General features: G+C 41.2%; 1 protein-coding gene across 1 annotated transcript in view; it reads left to right on the top strand.

The window, feature by feature from the left end:
* Positions 1-662: 662 nt before the first annotated feature.
* The window catches only part of scarb1 (scavenger receptor class B, member 1), a gene marked incomplete at its 5' end in the record, with an annotated part of 20,151 nt that continues 1,133 nt past the window's right edge, over positions 663-19,680 (top strand). The window contains 13 exons of the mRNA XM_079235218.1: positions 663-782; positions 2,794-2,954; positions 6,610-6,751; positions 7,151-7,354; positions 7,994-8,089; positions 8,411-8,526; positions 8,599-8,765; positions 9,337-9,455; positions 14,773-14,846; positions 15,768-15,819; positions 16,562-16,708; positions 18,337-18,406; positions 19,662-19,680. The exon at positions 19,662-19,680 is cut by the window's right edge and continues 1,133 nt beyond it. Of these exons, the coding sequence (XP_079091344.1) occupies positions 663-782; positions 2,794-2,954; positions 6,610-6,751; positions 7,151-7,354; positions 7,994-8,089; positions 8,411-8,526; positions 8,599-8,765; positions 9,337-9,455; positions 14,773-14,846; positions 15,768-15,819; positions 16,562-16,708; positions 18,337-18,405 (1,467 nt within the window). The 3' untranslated portion in view covers position 18,406; positions 19,662-19,680. The remainder of the gene's footprint in view (positions 783-2,793; positions 2,955-6,609; positions 6,752-7,150; positions 7,355-7,993; positions 8,090-8,410; positions 8,527-8,598; positions 8,766-9,336; positions 9,456-14,772; positions 14,847-15,767; positions 15,820-16,561; positions 16,709-18,336; positions 18,407-19,661) is intronic.

Genomic DNA, 19,680 nt, shown 5'->3' with positions numbered 1-19,680 from the left:
TCGTCATCCGTAAAGCCGTCATCTCTAAACCGTTTCCGCTGCTCGAGGGACATTTTACACATTTTACACATTTTACACTAGATATATTTAAGCACTTCAGATAACAACAAGTATTGTTATATATAAGTGTTGGATAAATAACACAAAATATTAAAAGAAAAAGAAAAAGCTGTACTTTTATTGCTGATATATTGTGTATTTATATATGCGTATATATTTATATATACGTATATATAAATATATATTTATGTATACGGATACATAAATATATATTTAAAAATTATAAATATACATATGTAACATAATATATATATATATATATATGTACATTTTATTATGATTTTAAAGTATTTGTACATGATTGCATTGGTACTTTTACAGTAGTCCTGTTGTATAAAAGGTTAAAATGCTGAAGGAGCGGGGACCACATTTCCCAGAATCCTCGGCGTGGTGGGGGCGTGTCCAGCAGAGTATAAATAAAGCCACAACAGAGCCGGTCACCTACATCGGTCAGAGAGTCCGAGCCGCCGCGGGACTTGAACCTGTGACTTTAGTACCACGAGAGGCTTCGCGTCTTTAGCGGCTCCAGGAGCTCCTGCTGCCGGCCAGCGGCTCTTCTGTCCGGGCGTAAACAACACAAAGCACCGTAAGCGGGTCGCGGCATGGCGGTGAGCAGAGCCGGCGTGGCCGTGGGCTTCATGGTGGCCGGGGTCCTGCTCGTGTTCTTCGGGACGGTTCTTACTTTTGTGGGTCCGATCATCATCGACGACCAGGTGGTGAAGGTAAGCGCGCCGCCGCATGACGCGCGGACCGGGCATACAGGTGTCATACAGGTGTCATACGTGTTCCTTTCGTCCTGGGACCGCAGCCGGACGGCTCCAGGGGGTCCAGACGGTCACGTGAGCAACAAGGTGATCGATACATGACCGATAAAGAGGCGCGTGCACGCGGATAAACGGCCAATAAGCGATAAAGTGCACGGAGTCTGGTCGCTGAGGACTTGAAGACTGTAGGGACCTGGTGCAGAGGGACCTGCACTCATAGTGTTATTACTTTAATATCGATAGTAAAGTAATAATAGTTTGTGTGCTTGGACCTGCACTTATAGTGTTATTACTTTAATATCGATATTAAAGTAATAATAGTATGTGTGCTTGGACCTGCACTCATAGTGTTATTACTTTAATATCGATACTAAAGTAATAATAGTTTGTGTGCTTGGACCTGCACTCATAGTGTTATTACTTTAATATCGATATTAAAGTAATAATAGTAGGTGTGTATGGACCTGATCGAATTCAACAAAAGGAGCAACACAATCTGTATACAACTACCCTAAATAAGTATATGTATGCACATATATATATATATATATATATATATATATATATATATATATATATATATATATATATATATATATATATATATATATATATATACACACACACACACACACACACACACACACACACATCACAAATAAAGTGTTAAGATGAGAAGAAGCTGAAATCCAGTCAGGTAGAAAACGTCAATTTTTTTTAAAATAAAGCAAATTAAAAACGTCTTCTTATAATACATCACTGTGATACAGACTGTTATTGAAACATCTGTTTATAATAATATAATAAAGTCCATGTATAATGCACACACTTCTTTCCTTTCATATGAAGTTCCTGCAGTCAGGCTCGACACATTCATCATACTTTATTATGTTCATTATTTATTTTTATTTATTTGACTGTCCTCTCCTTCAATTGATCGCTGGAGCGAAAACACGCAGCTTTTATTTTGAAGGCGAGCTGCTTCCGCTTCCGGCTGCCGACCTCCTTTATTTTATTGGGTTTCATAATAAAGTTATGAGTCACGCAACAAGTCGAGGGAAATTACATGTTTACATATTTATGTGTTTACATGTTCGGGCAAAGCAGCCGAGACGAAGCCGCGCCGGATATCGAACACCCGACTCACGCCTACCAAATAAACTAGCAGGGTTCTTAAGGTCATGGAAAACCTGGAAAAGTCCCCAAAGTTTAGTAAAGGTCATGTACATGTGTTATATTCATGTGTTCATGTAAATGTGTTATATTCATGTGTTCATGTAAATGTGTTATATTCATGTGTTCATGTCGTTCATTTACGCTGAGTTTGAAGTAATGAATATGCTTTTAAAAGAAAGACTCAAAATATAAGCAGGCATACATACAGGCATCTATATAAATGTTTATTCTTTTAATCAAACTATTGTCTCATTCATTTGAGTCATTTAAGGTTTACTGTATGCTTTGTGTTCTCATTGTTAGTTTAAATACTACATTTACTCACTTTTTACTGTTTACACCCAGACTTCACTAAATGTTTTGTCATGGAAATTTGGTTTAAAGAGATACTTTACCAAGAGAAGAGATACTTTACTAAGATAAGAGATACTTTACTAAGATAAGAGATACTATACTAAGAGAAGAGATACTAAGAGATACTTTACTAAGAGAAGAGATACTTTGCTAAGATAAGAGATACTAAGATACTTTACTAAGAGAAGAGATACTTTACTAAGATAAGATACTTTTGAATTAAAACCACGAAGAGATCAAAAGGAGGAATCTGTTTCTTGTGGCCGGAAAAATGTATTAAAGTCTCTTCATGTTGATTCTTTTCATTTTTGGGGTTTTTGCTTCTTCAATGTGATGATTCTATATTTATTTCATAATAAACTGAATATCTTGGGTGCGTTCATGTAAAGAGGAACACTGCTGACTTGAGAGCATAAACTGCACATGGTTCCTGTTCCAGAACACGGTGATCGACCCGAAGAACGAGATGTCCTACAGCATGTGGAAGGACGTCCCGGTGCCGTTCTACATGTCCGTCTACTTCTTCAACGTCCTGAACCCGCAGGAGGTCCTGAAGGGAGAGAAGCCCATGGTGGAGCAGCGGGGACCCTTCGTCTACAGGTGAGCTGAAATATTCATCTGTAGACGTCTTCTCCTTCTCCTCGTCTCTCGCTGCTTTTCTTTGTCAAATTCTACTGGATCACATATAGGATCCAAATGGTCTTTTACGGCATCCCATAAAACCCAGACTTTCCATAGGCGTCTGAGCCGAAGCCCAGATGTGTCTTTATGTTTGGTGAGAACACGATGTGCCCAACATACAACAAAGACACCATGAGCCTCTCCAGTTACAGCGTTGCGTAATGATGCCATGTGCAACGACCATGGGGGGTTCAGGGGCCCAACGACTCCAGGAACTTTACGTTGTGCTCACGTTGACGACATTGTTATGTAACGGAGAAGGAGAAGTCACACGATGCGTTCATGGCTCACGTTCTGACTGAGTTCATTTTCAAATGAAGAAGAAAAAAAAGTCTTTCAATAATGTCCTACGTGTCTTAACCGTTCCACTGTGTTGGGGTCACAATGACCTGCAAACATGCAACATGCAACACGCAACATGCAACACGCAACATGCAACATGCATCATGCAACATGCATCATGCATCATGAAACACGCAACATGCATCATGAAACACGCAACATGCATCATGAAACATGCATCATGCAACATGAAACATGCATCATGCAACACGCAACATGCATCATGAAACACGCAACATGCAACATGCATCATGCATCATGCAACACACAACATGCATCATGAAACACGCAACATGCAACATGCATCATGAAACACGCAACATGCAACATGAAACACGCAACATGCATCATGAAACACGCAACATGCAACATGAAACACGCAACATGCATCATGAAACACGCAACATGCATCATGAAACACGCAACATGCATCATGAAACACGCAACATGCATCATGAAACACGCAACATGCAACACACATCATGCATCATGAAACACGCAACATGCATCATGAAACATGCAACATGCATCATGAAAAACGCAACATGCATCATGAAACATGCAACATGCATCATGAAACACGCAACATGCATCATGCATCATGAAACACGCAACATGCAACATGCATCATGCATCATGAAACACACAACATGCATCATGAAACACGCAACATGCATCATGAAACACGCAACATGCATCATGAAACACGCAACATGCAACATGCATCATGCAACATGCAACATGCATCATGAAACACGCAACATGCAACACACATCATGCATCATGAAACACGCAACATGCATCATGAAACACGCAACATGCATCACGAAACACGCAACATGCATCATGAAACACGCAACATGCAACATGCATCATGAAACACGCAACATGCATCACGAAACACGCAACATGCAACGTGCATCATGAAATACGCAACATGCAACATGCAACATGCATCATGAAACACGCAACATGCATCATGAAACACGCAACATGCAACATGCATCATGAAACACGCAACATGCATCATGAAACACGCAACATGCATCACGAAACACGCAACATGCAACATGCATCATGAAATACGCAACATGCAACATGCATCATGAAACACGCATCATGAAACACGCAACATGCAACATGCATCATAAAACACGCAACATGCAACATGCATCATGAAACACGCAACATGCATCATGAAACACGCAACATGCATCATGAAACATGCAACATGCATCATGAAACACGCAACATGCAACATGCATCATGAAACACGCAAGATGCATCATGAAACACGCAACATGCATCATGAAACACGCAACATGCAACATGCATCATGAAACACGCAACATGCATCATGAAACACGCAACATGCATCATGAAACACGCAACATTACATAAAGGATGGCTTCATGTTATTGGGTCAAGTTAAAGGGTTTTTATGGGTGTAAATAATCTCTTAAAATACTTAAGTACATGACAATGCATTAATTATCCCTTTAAAATCACTTATTTACATTAACATTAATGTTTGCAATAGTTACTCAAACAAGAGGAGGCGGTGCTTTTGTTGGGACTATTTTCAGAGGCGGATGAATCCACGTTTGGTGCGATTGAGTCAGAAGAAGAAGAAGAAGAAGAAGAAGAAGAAGAAGAAGAGACCTCCTGCTTTGTCACGAGACGCATTGCCTCAGAGACGTTTTGAATAATCTTATCATGTCAGAGTTCAGAGGTCTAATCATTTAGTGTTCAGTAAACTGGTTTTATCTAATCTGGTTTGGTAACGTTGCTGTCGACATGTTTACGTGATCGTGTTTTACACTGAAGACCTTTTAGAAAATGAAATCTCTCAGCGCTCGTTGAGTTTCACCAGTGAGAAGCTTTCAATGAGCAGAGGCTATTTCATCAAAGCTCACAGATTATTATATTAATAATATATTAACCCTAATAACCCTAATCCTATTTATTGTTTGAGTTGTGCTTAGAGGTTGTACATCAGGATTATATATTATTGTAGCCTTGATTTTTATGTTTAATTTGATGCCTGACATGTTTTTTGGGGGGGATTTCTACCAGGATTTATTCTTGATTTTCCTGATATAAAAGCGTCCCATAATTAGGGCTCAAAATGTCTCTTAAAATAATAATACAATATGATATCATTTGCAGTAAAAGGCCCTTTTGTTTAACTTTTCCACAAAGTCCTCAAATGTTATGTGGGGTCACACTTTTGTTTAGTAATAATAAAAATGCTTTTCAGATTTTTAAGCAGGAACTGCTGATTATAAATAATTGATTGAGAGCTGAAAAGTTAATAATTCCAGGTAATAATTATACTTTTTTGTGAAATAGTTTTGTCGTCCGTCTTTAATCTAATCTTTTCTCCTTCGTCCGCTTATCCTCTTACTTCATGATCATAGCAGTATTCTGAGTACACGCTGTACACGTTGTACACGTTGTACACGTGTACAACGTGTACAACGTGTACAACGTGTACAACGTGTACAGCATGTACTCTGACCCGAGGAGCTTTAGACACATGATCAATAATCCACACAATTAATATGGAACTTTTTAATAGATAATGTTGAATGAGCTTCAGATTTTATTCCATATCTCAACATGAATATCCTGAATGAAGTTCAATAGAAATGAATAAAACAAGTCGTGTTTCTTGAGGAAAGCTTCGATAGAAGCGGCTCCAGAGAAATGAACCAAGTGGAAGTTTTAAATGGTGATAATTCATCAACATTATTTTATGCATTTAGCAGGAAACAGATTCTGTAAAAGACATAACTTTCTGAAATGCTCCTCTAGGGAACAAGGAAGTAGGAAGTAGGAGACAAAGTCACGGAAACTCTGAATAATGTTTATACTTTGTTTTACAGCTGTTTTATTAATATAACAACATTACATTTTAGATGTTAAATTGTTAAATTTTGTTAAATAGTTAACTTTTTTAACTTTTTTAACTTTTTCTTTACTTTTTTTTACTTTTCTTTACATCCTTATTTTTTTTTTAACTTTTTACATTTTTTAATGAACAAAATAGGATGAAGTTATTTCTACTTGATGATTATAATATATGTGTATGTGTGAGGATGAACTTTTATATGAACCCAGATCTTCTCCTCTGCACATTTAGAGGACAACGTTCAGACCGTCTGCTCTTCTGAAACTAAAAAGTAATATGAATATGTTCATGTTCATATTCATATCTGCTCTCGTCCAGGAAGCGCATCCAGAAGGAGAACGTGACGTTCCACGAGAACGGGACGGTTTCCTACCTGGAGTACCGGCAGTACTTCTTTGAGCCGTCCATGTCTTCAGGGAACGAGTCCGAAGTCGTCACCATTCCCAACATGCTGGTGCTGGTAAGACTTCATCTTCATCCTCATCATCCTCACACGTTCTCTGGAGCAGGGGATTCATTCATTAAAGTTAAAATGTCTTTTCTTTACAAAAGGAATCTTAGATTTTAATAAATTATGATGAAATGTTTTAACCCAGAATATCTCATAAATCACGTTCGAACAACATCATTTATTATATAAAATCATTTGTGTTTTTGAAATGCACATTTGACTTTTGATATTTTATAAATGTTTTATTGCAGCTGATTTATTTGATGTCACTTACTTGTTTTAGTTTTCTGCGTTGAGACGGTGAAATATATTGAAATCATATCTGATGTCTTTCTTCTACATTTCTCTTCCACACTTCAGATGATGTGTTTTGTTTCCTCCTGTTTCACTCTGCCGTGTTGCGTTCAGGGAGCGGCGGTCATGATGGAGAACCTGCCCTTCGCGGTGCGTTTGATGATCAGCGCCACGTTCAAGACCTTCAAGGAGGGCCCGTTCCTCACCAAGACGGTGGGCGAGCTCATGTGGGGCTACGACAGCGGCCTGGTGGACTTCCTCAACAAATACCTGCCGGGCATGCTGCCGTCCACGGGGAAGTTCGGCCTCTTCGCCGACGTGAGCTGAGATATGGTTTATGCTCTATGCCTTTCATGTGGAGAGGAAAATATGTGAAGGAGGTTTAAAGGAAGAAGTTTTATTCTCACGGCGAAAACAAACAAAGTGCAAAGTTTGAGCAATTATGCATTTTCATTTACATGTGACGGATAACTGCAGAAAAATCCAACTTCATTCTCCACAAACGAGGATTTTGCAGCTGAAATAATTGTATTATTTTACGTTTTTAGTTTGGTTTAAGGATCCCGAACAACCAGCCGGCAGACGTATTTTCTTTCTTCTTCTCCATGAATATCATATGGAGGAGAAGGAATTACTTGTATTGAACTGACGTTACAACATCCGGTTGAAAGTGAAGATTATAAATCAATAAATCAATCCAGTTTTATTAACGTGGCGCCTTTTAAAAACCTTTAAAACAAATGAAATGCGTTCCAAGTTATTGAGGAACGGAAATAGAGAGAAGATGAAGAGACGAAGTACATAAATAAAACTTAATTGATTGATCCTGATAAAAGCAAAATAAGTATAAATACTAAAACCTAATTTTTTTCCCTGTTTTTCTCTTTTATCTGATTGTTGAATATATTTTGGTTATTTTTTGGTTAAGCTCTGCATGAAACGTGTTTCCTGTTTCAGTTCAACAACTCCAACACCGGCCTCTTCACCATCCACACCGGGCAGGACGACATCCGCAAGGTCCACATGGTGGAGTCCTGGAACGGCCTGACCAAGGTGAGGCGCGTTCAGGTGTCTGCTGCGTTCATGTGCTGCGTTCATGTGCTGCGTTCAGGCGTCTGCTGCGTTCTGGTGCTGCGTTCAGGCGTCTGCTGCGTTCTGGTGCTGCGTTCAGGTGCTGCGTTCATGTGCTGCGTTCAGGTGCTGCGTTCATGTGCTGCGTTCAGGTGCTGCGTTCATGTGCTGCGTTCATGTGCTGCGTTCAGGTGCTGCGTTCATGTGCTGCGTTCAGGTGCTGCGTTCATGTGCTGCGTTCAGGCGTCTGCTGCGTTCATGTGCTGCGTTCAGGCGTCTGACTGACTGTCGTTTCTGTTGCAGCTCAGCAACTGGAAGTCTCCTCAGTGCAACATGATCAACGGCACCGCCGGCCAGATGTGGCCTCCCTTCATGACCAGAGAGACCACGCTGCCTTTCTACAGCCCGGACGCCTGCAGGTGAGCTGCTCCTCCTCCTCCTCCTCTTCCTCACCCCCTCCCATCCCTGACCCGTGTCTCCTGTGGGTCCAGGTCTCTGGAGCTGGTCTACCAGCGGGACGGGGAGATGAAGGGCATCCCTCTGTACCGCTTCGTCGCTCCCACCACGATGTTCGCCAACGGCTCGGACTACGAGCCCAACGAGGGCTTCTGCCCCTGCAGGCAGTCGGGTCTGCTGAACGTCAGCAGCTGCCGACACAGTGAGTCACTTCCTGTCCAGTGAGTCACTTCCTGTCCAGTGAGTCGCTGGAGGTTAGCGGCTGAGCCCAGGATCCAGCCGGCAGAGCTGCAGCTTTATCAGCCAGAAGATGTAAAGAAACGGTCATTATTGTCAGAGGTTCGCCTTTCCAGCGGTCCTTGAACACATCGTGTGTACCACCGCTAACGTTGGAAGAAAGCAACGCAAATATTTTATTAAAAATACGTTATTCTCCTTTTGAAATCTCTCCTCAAATAAACTCAAATACATTTTCACCAGACAAGAGGAGGAGGAGGAGGAGGAGGAGGAGGAGGAGGAGGAGGAGGAGGAGGAGGAGGAGGAGGGAAACATGCTGATAGTTTAATATACATACTTTTGTAATTGTAAAATTGGTAACATTTGTTAACTCTTGGATGAATAGATTAAATTGTTTCTTATTGTTTACATTGTAGCTCTGTACTAAAGACGAGTTCTAGTTCTCCTTCTGGTCCTGATGGTTCTGCTTCCACAGAGGAAATAAACGGCCAAAGCTTTGGAGTTTACTAAATAATGAGAATGTCCTTCCTGTCCAGACTCTCCGGTCTTCATCTCTCATCCTCACTTCTTCAACGCCGACCCGGTGCTGCTGGACTACGTGGACGGCCTGAAGCCCACGGAGGAGGAGCACGGGCTCTTCATAGACATCCATCCAGTGAGCACACACACACACACACACACACACACACACACACACACACACACACACACTGTCGACGCCCTGCACACATCAATGTTGTGAAACAGATTGCAGCTTTTCTCGGTCAATGAAATCAATTTAAAACCTTCTGTTGACGCTGAAAGTCAAACTCCACTTTGTGTGTTTCCTGTCACGTATTTATGGATTTATTCTTCCACAAAAAATGTTTTGGCATCCCCCCAAATAGTCTTATAGAAGCTTTACGATCAGCTCGTTGGAGATGAGCCAGTTCTGCACAGAATCGATCGGCGCGCAATGCATGCTGGGTAGATTTGTGTCCGACTTGCTCTGATGTCATGCACACGTAGTCAACGATAATCCCACGAGATCAAGGCGGCCGTCGATTTCAGAGCCAGGCGCCGCAGTAGCTCTCCACCGACTGCGTGGCCCAGTGCATGATGGGAAACGCCTGCTGTCGCCACATCAGAGAGCTGATTGGCTCTTAGATCTGACAGCAAACACCACGTGTTGTAGAAAATCCTTATTTTATGTGTAGTTTAATACTTAACGCTGGATTGTTGACTATCAGTCTCATGTTTAATATAAAAACATATCTTGTGTGGTTGATAATAATAAATCGTATTTATATAACACACATAAACCAGAAGTAATGTATTTCACAGGCAGACATGAAAAGAACAAAGGATGCAGCTACACACACATTTATAAATAAATATATATTTATAAACACATAAGAATAAATCCAAACGTGATCCTTAAACTACAAGAAGCCAAAAGATCAGAACTAACAGGAAGTCATTTTTTCTGTGACTTCCTGTTTACTTTGAAGCTGAAAACTGTCCGACTTGACCTCACTTTCTTGACTCCGCCTCCTGCCGCCGCTCTCTCTCTGGACTATGATATTTTTTTTCCTAGAATGAGTTGCAAAACCAATTCTGATTAAATGAAGCCATAAACAAGTCGGATGTATAGAGAAGACGAGTCATGAACAGGTTTTTACAGGAAGGTGAAAGCGTTGTTTTGATAGAGATCTCCAGAAGAACACTCTGCTCCTGAGACGTGACGGCAGTTTATCGACAGGAGTCACGTGACCACAGCGTCTTCTGGTGAGGAGAAGAGAAGAAGAGCTGAAGGGTTGCGTCAGATTCATGTCTTTCATATATTTAGTTATGTATCTTATATCATCTTGAATGTTTCCAACAAGTTTCAAACTAGAAGGAAAACGTAATTTGAATGGAGGTGCGTTTCATTTGGTCGCCTGTCGGTGGCTTTGATGAGCGTTGTGAATAAACAGACTTTTTGTATCCAGTTTTAAGCCACATTATTATTATTATTATTATTTCTTTGATGTTGGGTTTTTTACTCATCAGAAGTCATCGGAACTTAAAACCGCTTTATTCTGTGTTTTTACCGTTAGCATTACCGTTAGCATCAGCTCGGCTATCGGCCCTCCAGACGTCCCATGATGCCTTGCTGCTTCACCACGTCACCAAACTACGTCTGTGGCTTTCGTTTTGACTGAGAAAAAAAATCAAAACATGTTTGTAAACGAGTCTCAATACAGTCTCCATAAACTTATGTATAATATATATATATAGAGTAAAATATATAAAAAATATATATATATTAAAAAAATATATATTTATGTGTATTTATATATATATATATATATATATATTTACATGTATAACTATTTAAAATAAAATAAAAAAAATATGTATATATAGAGAGAGCCAACCTCTATAATATATTTATATTTATTTTTTTATTTATATATATATGTATACATATTTAAAATAAAAAAAATAAAAATGTATATATATATATATATATATATATATATATATATATATATATATATATATATATATATATATATATATATATTATAGAGGTTGAAGAAAAGCAAACATTAACTTCACCTACATTATCAGAGTAAAAGTAAGACATTATCAGACATTATCAGAGTAAAAGGTCCCTGAGAAGTATCCCAATGAACTTGATTACATCTGATTTTTATTGCCGCACCTTAACAGACCCAGCTGTTCACGACTCTTACGGCTCTCTTGCGTAACCACAGAGCACTAAAGCAACCTGCTCCTCGATAAGCTAATTGGAAATTGGGCTATTTCGCTGTAATCGCAGCTGTTAGTGAATCAGGCCTCGTTCAGGTAACTCTCTATGGCTCCAATAAAAGCATTACAGCTCTTAGAGGACGGCTCCAGGTAGAACAGAGCAGGAACCGAGAGGCGTGTGATATCAGTTATCGATATCATCTTCATAAACTCTCAATCATTGACTTATTTCAGATGAATTTAATCAGAACGAAACACGCTGAACATCACAGACGTATAAAAGAAGAGAATGCAGCTTCAACTCATGAAGCATATACTTCTACATATGCTTCTATACAACCAGAGGAGTCAGGAGAGAGAATGCAGCTTTAACTCATGAAGCATATACTTCTATACAACCAGAGGAGTCAGGAGAGAGAATGCAGCTTTAACTCATGAAGCATAGACTTCTATGCAACCAGAGGAGTCAGGAGAGAGAATGCAGCTTCAACTCATTAATTATTGACTTCTATACAACCAGAGGAGTCAGGAGAGAGAATGCAGCTTCAACTCATGAAGCATATACTTCTACATATACTTCTATACAACCAGAGGAGTCAGGAGAGAGAATACAGCTTTAACTCATGAAGCATAGACTTCTATACAACCAGAGGAGTCACCCCCTGGTGGTCAGGAGAGAGAATGCAGCTTTAACACATGAAGCATAGACTTCTATACAACCAGAGGAGTCAGGAGAGAGAATGCAGCTTTAACACATGAAGCATAGACTTCTATACAACTAGAGGAGTCAGGAGAGAGAATGCAGCTTTAACTCATGAAGCATAGACTTCTATACAACCAGAGGAGTCAGGAGAGAGAATGCAGCTTCAACTCATGAATTGTTGACTTCTATACAACCAGAGGAGTCAGGAGAGAGAATGCAGCTTCAACTCATAAAGCAAATATACTTCTACATATACTTCTATAGAACCAGAGGAGTCAGGAGAGAGAATGCAGCTTTAACTCATGAAGCATAGACTTCTATACAACCAGAGGAGTCACCCCCTGGTGGTCAGGAAAGAGAATGCAGCTTTAACTCATGAAGCATAGACTTCTATACAACCAGAGGAGTCACCCCCTGGTGGTCAGGAAAGAGAATGCAGCTTTAACTCATGAAGCATAGACTTCTATACAACCAGAGGAGTCACCCCCTGGTGGTCAGGAGAGAGAATGCAGCTTCAACTCATGAAGCATAGACTTCTATACAACCAGAGGAGTCACCCCCTGGTGGTCAGGAAAGAGAATGCAGCTTTAACACATGAAGCATAGACTTCTATACAACCAGAGGAGTCAGGAGAGAGAATGCAGCTTTAACATATGAAGCATAGACTTCTATACAACCAGAGGAGTCAGGAGAGAGAATGCAGCTTTAACACATGAAGCATATACTTCTATACAACCAGAGGAGTTAACGCCCGGATGACGTGTTCCGTCGCTGCTGTTAGTCAAAGCCAGATGTTGACGGGTTTCTCGTCCAGTGAGAAGGAGACTTCCACTTCTTCCTGACATAAAAGCAAAGCTCTGAGCGGGTCGGTGTGTTGTTGGTTCCGGTCTTTTCTTCAGCAGGAAGGCCATCGCTGAATGTCAAAGGAAAACATGACAGGAAGTCGTTGAGCTGCGTCAGGTGGTAACAAAGCCTGAAGCCCGAAAGGTTTCCAGCTCTCGTGAGGAATCGGGTTCCTGCTTTTTATTGGGTTTTAGTCCCATGCACTCCTCACCCAGTTATGCGACAGCTTATTATTATTATTATTATTATTGTTGTTGTTGTTGTTGTGGAGAAGCTGCAGTCTCCGGGCCTTGAGGACGTTTCATTTCCTGCAGGTTTAAGCAGCTTCTTTGTTTGCTTCAGTCGTTTTATTTTAACACTAAACATCAAATCACAGTTTTTGTGCCCGAGGAAACTTTGTGGCTGAGCTGGAATGTATTCGTGTCCGGCGATTTCAAACCGTATCGGTTCGTCTAAAATGTAGTTTCATTTTTTCTTCTCTAGTTTCTGTTTCAGATTAAACTAAACTTCTCCCTCTCCTCTCTCTGTTCTGAAGGTTATTACAGAGGTGTGTCCATGTTCTGTTTCACCATCTGTAAAAACCTTTTGACTCTAAAATCAAACAAAATGAAACTATGTTCACATTTATGTTCCTGAAATGTATGAAAATTAGTACATTTTTATTTAAAGTGTCATTGAGAGACTTGAACCTGTGTTATTGAGACTTGAACCTGTGTCATTGAGACTTGAACCTGTGTCATTGAGACTTGAACCTGTATCATTGAGACTTGAACCTGTGTTGTTGGGACTTGAACCTGTGTCATTGAGACTTGAACCTGTGTCATTGAGACTTGAACCTGTGTCATTGAGACTTGAACCTGTGTTGTTGGGACTTGAACCTGTGTCATTGAGACTTGAACCTGTGTCATTGAGACTTGAACCTGTGTTGTTGGGACTTGAACCTGTGTCATTGAGACTTGAACCTCTGTCATTGAGACTTGAACCTGTGTTGTTGGGACTTGAACCTGTGTCATTGAGACTTGAACCTGTGTCGTTGGGACTTGAACCTGTGTTGTTGGGACTTGAACCTGTGGCATTGAGACTTGAACCTGTGGCATTGAGACTTGAACCTGTGTTGTTGGGACTTGAACCTGTGTCATTGAGACTTGAACCTGTGTTGTTGGGACTTGAACCTGTGTCATTGAGACTTGAACCTGTGTTGTTGGGACTTGAACCTGTGTCATTGAGACTTGAACCTGTGTTGTTGGGACTTGAACCTGTGTCATTGAGACTTGAACCTGTGTCGTTGGGACTTGAACCTGTGTCGTTGGGACTTGAACCTGTGTCATTGAGACTTGAACCTGTGTTGTTGGGACTTGAACCTGTGTCATTGAGACTTGAACCTGTGTTCTTGGGACTTGAACCTGTGTCATTGAGACTTGAACCTGTGTCGTTGGGACTTGAACCTGTGTCATTGAGACTTGAACCTGTGTTGTTGAGACTTGAACCTGTGTCATTGAGACTTGAACCTGTGTTGTTGAGACTTGAACCTGTGTCATTGAGACTTGAACCTGTGTCATTGAGACTTGAACCTGTGTTGTTGGGACTTGAACCTGTGTCATTGAGACTTGAACCTGTGTCATTGAGACTTGAACCTGTGTTGTTGGGACTTGAACCTGTGTCATTGAGACTTGAACCCATGTCGTTGCAGCTGACCGGCGTCCCCCTGAACGTGTCCATCCGCCTGCAGCTCAACCTCTACATGAAGAGAGTGTCGGCCATCACGTAAGAACTCACTTCCCCGAGCACCTGAACGCATCGTGTCCGTCATCACTTCCTGCTTTCCTCACTTCCTGCTTTCCTCACTTCCTGCTCTCCTCACTTCCTGCTTTCCTCACTTCCTGCTCTCCTCACTTCCTGCTTTCCTCACTTCCTGCTCTCCTCACTTCCTGCTCTCCTCACTTCCTGCTTTCCTCACTTCCTGCTTTCCTCACTTCCTGCTTTCCTCACTTCCTGCTCTCCTCACTTCCTGCTCTCCTCACTTCCTGCTCTCCTCACTTCCTGCTTTCCTCACTTCCTGCTCTCTTCAATTCCTGCTCTCCTCACTTCCTGCTTTCCTCACTTCCTGCTTTCCTCACTTTCTGCTCTCCTCACTTCCTGCTCTCCTCACTTCCTGCTTTCCTCACTTCCTGCTCTCTTCAATTCCTGCTCTCCTCACTTCCTGCTTTCCTCACTTCCTGCTTTCCTCACTTTCTGCTCTCCTCACTTCCTGCTCTCCTCACTTCCTGCTCTCCTCACTTCCTGCTTTCCTCACTTCCTGCTTTCCTCACTTCCTGCTCTCCTCACTTCCTGCTCTCCTCACTTCCTGCTTTCCTCACTTCCTGCTCTCTTCAATTCCTGCTCTCCTCACTTCCTGCTTTCCTCACTTCCTGCTTTCCTCACTTTCTGCTCTCCTCACTTCCTGCTCTCCTCACTTCCTGCTCTCCTCACTTCCTGCTTTCCTCACTTCCTGCTTTCCTCACTTCCTGCTCTCTTCAATTCCTGCTCTCCTCACTTCCTGCTCTCCTCACTTCCTGCTTTCCTCACTTCCTGCTTTCCTCACTTCCTGCTCTCCTCACTTCCTGCTTTCCTCACTTCCTGCTCTCCTCACTTCCTGCTCTCCTCACGGCTCAGAGGTTTAATTCATGTATTTCCTTCATGTCGTAGGGAAACTGGAAAGATTGCTGAGGTGGTGATGCCGATGATCTGGTTTGAGGAAGTAAGTTGTCTGTTATTGAAAAGTAAAGTAGCTGCAGATAAAAGTTTGAAGTGTTGAAGTGTTAAAGTGTTAAAGTGTTAAAGTGTTAAAGTGTTATAGTGTTATAGTGTTAAAGTGTTATAGTGTTATAGTGTTAAAGTGTTAAAGTTTGAAGTGTTAAAGTGTTAAAGTGTTATAGTGTTAAAGTGTTAAAGTGTTATAGTGTTATAGTGTTATAGTGTTAAAGTGTTAAAGTTTGAAGTGTTATAGTGTTAAAGTGTTAAAGTTTGAAGTGTTAAAGTGTTGAAGTGTTGAAGTGTTAAAGTGTGGCGGCAGGAAGACGCTCGCCGCTGCTCTGAAGCTCTGAAGCTCTGAAGCTCTGTGAGATGGTCGCTCTGTTTCCTCCATCGTTAAAAAATTTGTTTTATTATATTCTACAAAGAGCGGAAAAAGAGGAACATAATTCAGAATTCTGCATCTGAAACGATGTTGAATAATTTTTTTTTTGAAAACTTAATTTTAAATAAAGATAATTAATTATGAATTAATAAATGATGACCGTTTACTTTTTCTGCTCAGTTAAACCACGAAGAGACGTCGAATCCTTAAATATTTACATCTTTAAATTTACTCAAACAAATCACTGCTGGAAGATAAATTAATTTATCTTTAACTTATTTTTGATAGAGAAATACTTTGTTACATTAATGTTTAAAGTGGTTAAAGGGTTTAAAGAGTGTAACGTGTTCCCCGCCTCCTGCAGCGCGGCTACATCGACGGTCCGATCCTCTCCACCTTCCACACCAACCTGGTGGTGCTGCCGCAGGTGATGGAGGCCATGCAGTACGGCTTCATCGCCCTCGGCGTGCTCACCATCCTCATCGCCGCCCTGGTGCACCACCGCGTGAAGGTGAAGCCGCGGGTTCTGACCGCAGGGTTCTGACCTTATGGTTCTGACCTTATGATTCTGACCTCATGGTTCTGACCTTATGGTTCTGACCTCATGGTTCTGACCGCACGGTTCTGACCGCACGGTTCTGACCTCATGGTTCTGACCTCATGGTTCTGACCGCACGGTTCTGACCTCATGGTTCTGACCTTATGGTTCTGACCACAGGGTTCTGACCTTATGGTTCTGACCTTATGGTTCTGACCTCATGGTTCTGACCACAGGATTCTGACCTCATGGTTCTAACCTCATGGTTCTGACCGCGGGGTTCTGACCACGGGGTTCTGACCACAGGGTTCTGACCTCATGGTTCTGACCTTATGGTTCTGACCGCAGGGTTCTGACCTCATGGTTCTGACCGCATGGTCCTGATCACGGGGTTCTGACCTCATGGTTCTGACCGCAGGGTTCTAACCGCGGGGTTCTGACCTTATGGTTCTGACCGCGGGGTTCTGACCTCATGGTTCTGACCGCATGGTCCTGATCACGGGGTTCTGACCGCATGGTCCTGATCACGGGGTTCTGACCTCATGGTTCTGACCGCAGGGTTCTGACCACGGGGTTCTGACCTTATGGTTCTGACCTTATGGTTCTAACCGCAGGGTTCTGACCTCATGGTTCTGACCGCGGGGTTCTGACCTCATGGTTCTGACCTCATGGTTCTGATCACGGGGTTCTGACCATATGGTTCTGACCGCATGGTTCTGATCACAGGGTTCTGACCTCATGGTTCTGACTGCATGGTCCTGATCACGGGGTTCTGACCGCATGGTTCTGCCCGCATGGTCCTGACCGCAGGGTTCTGACCACGGGGTTCTGACCTCATGGTTCTGACCGCATGGCTCTCCCACTAACCTCGCTCATTAGCATGTTAGCTTAGCATTCAACCCACAACACAGAGCGGGATACTCGGCGATGTTTAGACGTGTTGGGAGATGGATTTTGTTCCCTTCATTAGCACGGAGCCAGGCTAGCTGTTTCCCTCCGTTTCCAGTCTTTGTGCTAAGCTAAGCTAGCCTTCTGATAGAGAATTGATAAAAAGTGTTTTTGTTTGCAGAGGTCTCTCTCTAATGTGACGCTGAACTCGGGACAAGACAACCCCGCCTTGGTAAAGCTGTCGGCTCCCAACAATCCGACCGCGATCATGCAAATCACTTTTCCAAATGTTGATTTACATAACTGCATTATCAGCGTGATTAGAGTTGATTTTTGAGTTTTTCCATTTTGTTTCAAGTCTTTTTATTTTTACAAAACTCCCGAGAAAATGTGTCTTTTCACATCTTATGAAGTCTCCGTTGGCTCAAGCATACTTTCTGTTCCATGTTTAATCTTTTTCTATCTCACTGCATTTGCTGCATGCTGATTGGTCCATTTAAACATGTGATTCTGTTTAAAAACACTGGACTTACCAATCACAGCCGCCTTCATATTAAGAGCATGGCATCACTTCTTGCATGAATTCTAATGCCTCTGCAATTAATAATCTGAAATACAACATATTGCTGCTGACCAGCAGAAACGTGCTGTAATAATAATATTAATAATAATATTAATAATGATAATAATAAGACAATGTGTTTGTGTTTTAGGTCTCGGATAAAGAGCGGGCAAACGGTGATCACCAGGAAACAAAGGAGAAATGTATCAGAAATAATTAAGGTGGGTGCACTCACAAATACATATACGTATATAATTGTGTTTTAATTGTAATATAATTAATTGTAATATAATATATATATATATATATATATATATATATATATATATATATATATATATATATATATATATATATATATATATATATATTATAGTTATTTCCTTTGATTTAAAGGCTTGTTTGTGACTCATTATTAATATTGAATTTTGAAGTTGAAAGTCTGAGGGTCGAATTCACGAAGAACAAATAGTTGCTGCAATCTGCACTTTGCTTTCTGGAATAGGATGCATTTTAATGTGTTTTGTTCATGATGATGAGGTATTTTTGGAAGAGCTTCAGTCATTTGTTTTATGACACACAATACAAGTTTGAGTGGACAAGAAGAAGCTTTTCACTCTGTAGACGATGCGTTCACTGACGTGAGTCAGAGTCGTTACTTCCTGTTTCCTCGTCTCAAAGTCAAATGTGTTTTGTTCACACGTCTGTAATCAGGTGTGTGTTTAACAGCTGGAGAGACTCTGACTCATAAAACGGGTCAGTGAACGCCCCTCAGAGCTGGTTTGACACCTCATGAGGCGACAGCTCGTAAAACAAGCTGCAGGGTGAATGATTGACAGCCGGATCGATTGTGCAAACACAGGTTACTCTCTACGGGGCGTTCAATGACTGACCGACAAGTCAGCGCAACCTGGAGGAGAATGAGGTTGAACGCTAGAATCTGATTGGCTGGAAAAGTCCTTGAAAAAAATAAAACCCCAAAAGTAAATGTGTTATATTCATGTGTTCATGACGTTCATTTATGCTGAGTTTGAAATAATGAATATGCTTTTAAAAGAAAGACTCAGAATATAAGCAGGCATACATACAGGCATCTATATAAATGTTTATTCTTTTAATCAAACTATTGTCTCATTCATTTGAGTCATTTAAGGTTTACTGTATGCTTTGTGTTCTCATTGTTAGTTTAAATACTACATTTACTCACTTTTTACTGTTTACACCCAGATTTCACTAAATGTTTGTCATGGACATTTGGTTTAAATTCATGGAAAGGTCATGGAAAAGTCATGGAAAAGTCATGGAGATCCATTGGTCAGAATGTGTCTGAACCCTGCGTGGATTCACAAAATGTTTGGTTGTGGAAATGGAAAAGTCATGAAATGCATTGGTCAGAATGTGTATTTATTATTTTGTGCATCATCCTTTTATTGTGTTTCATCCTCTAACATTCCTAACGCTCCGTCTCTTCTGCAGAAAAACAAATGTGAAGACG

This window comes from Taurulus bubalis (assembly GCF_910589615.1).
Source record: "Taurulus bubalis genome assembly, chromosome: 19".
Lineage (NCBI taxonomy): Eukaryota > Metazoa > Chordata > Actinopteri > Perciformes > Cottidae > Taurulus > Taurulus bubalis.
The sequence above is the reverse complement of the archived record's forward strand: the minus strand, read 5'-3'. Positions and strand labels throughout refer to the sequence as shown.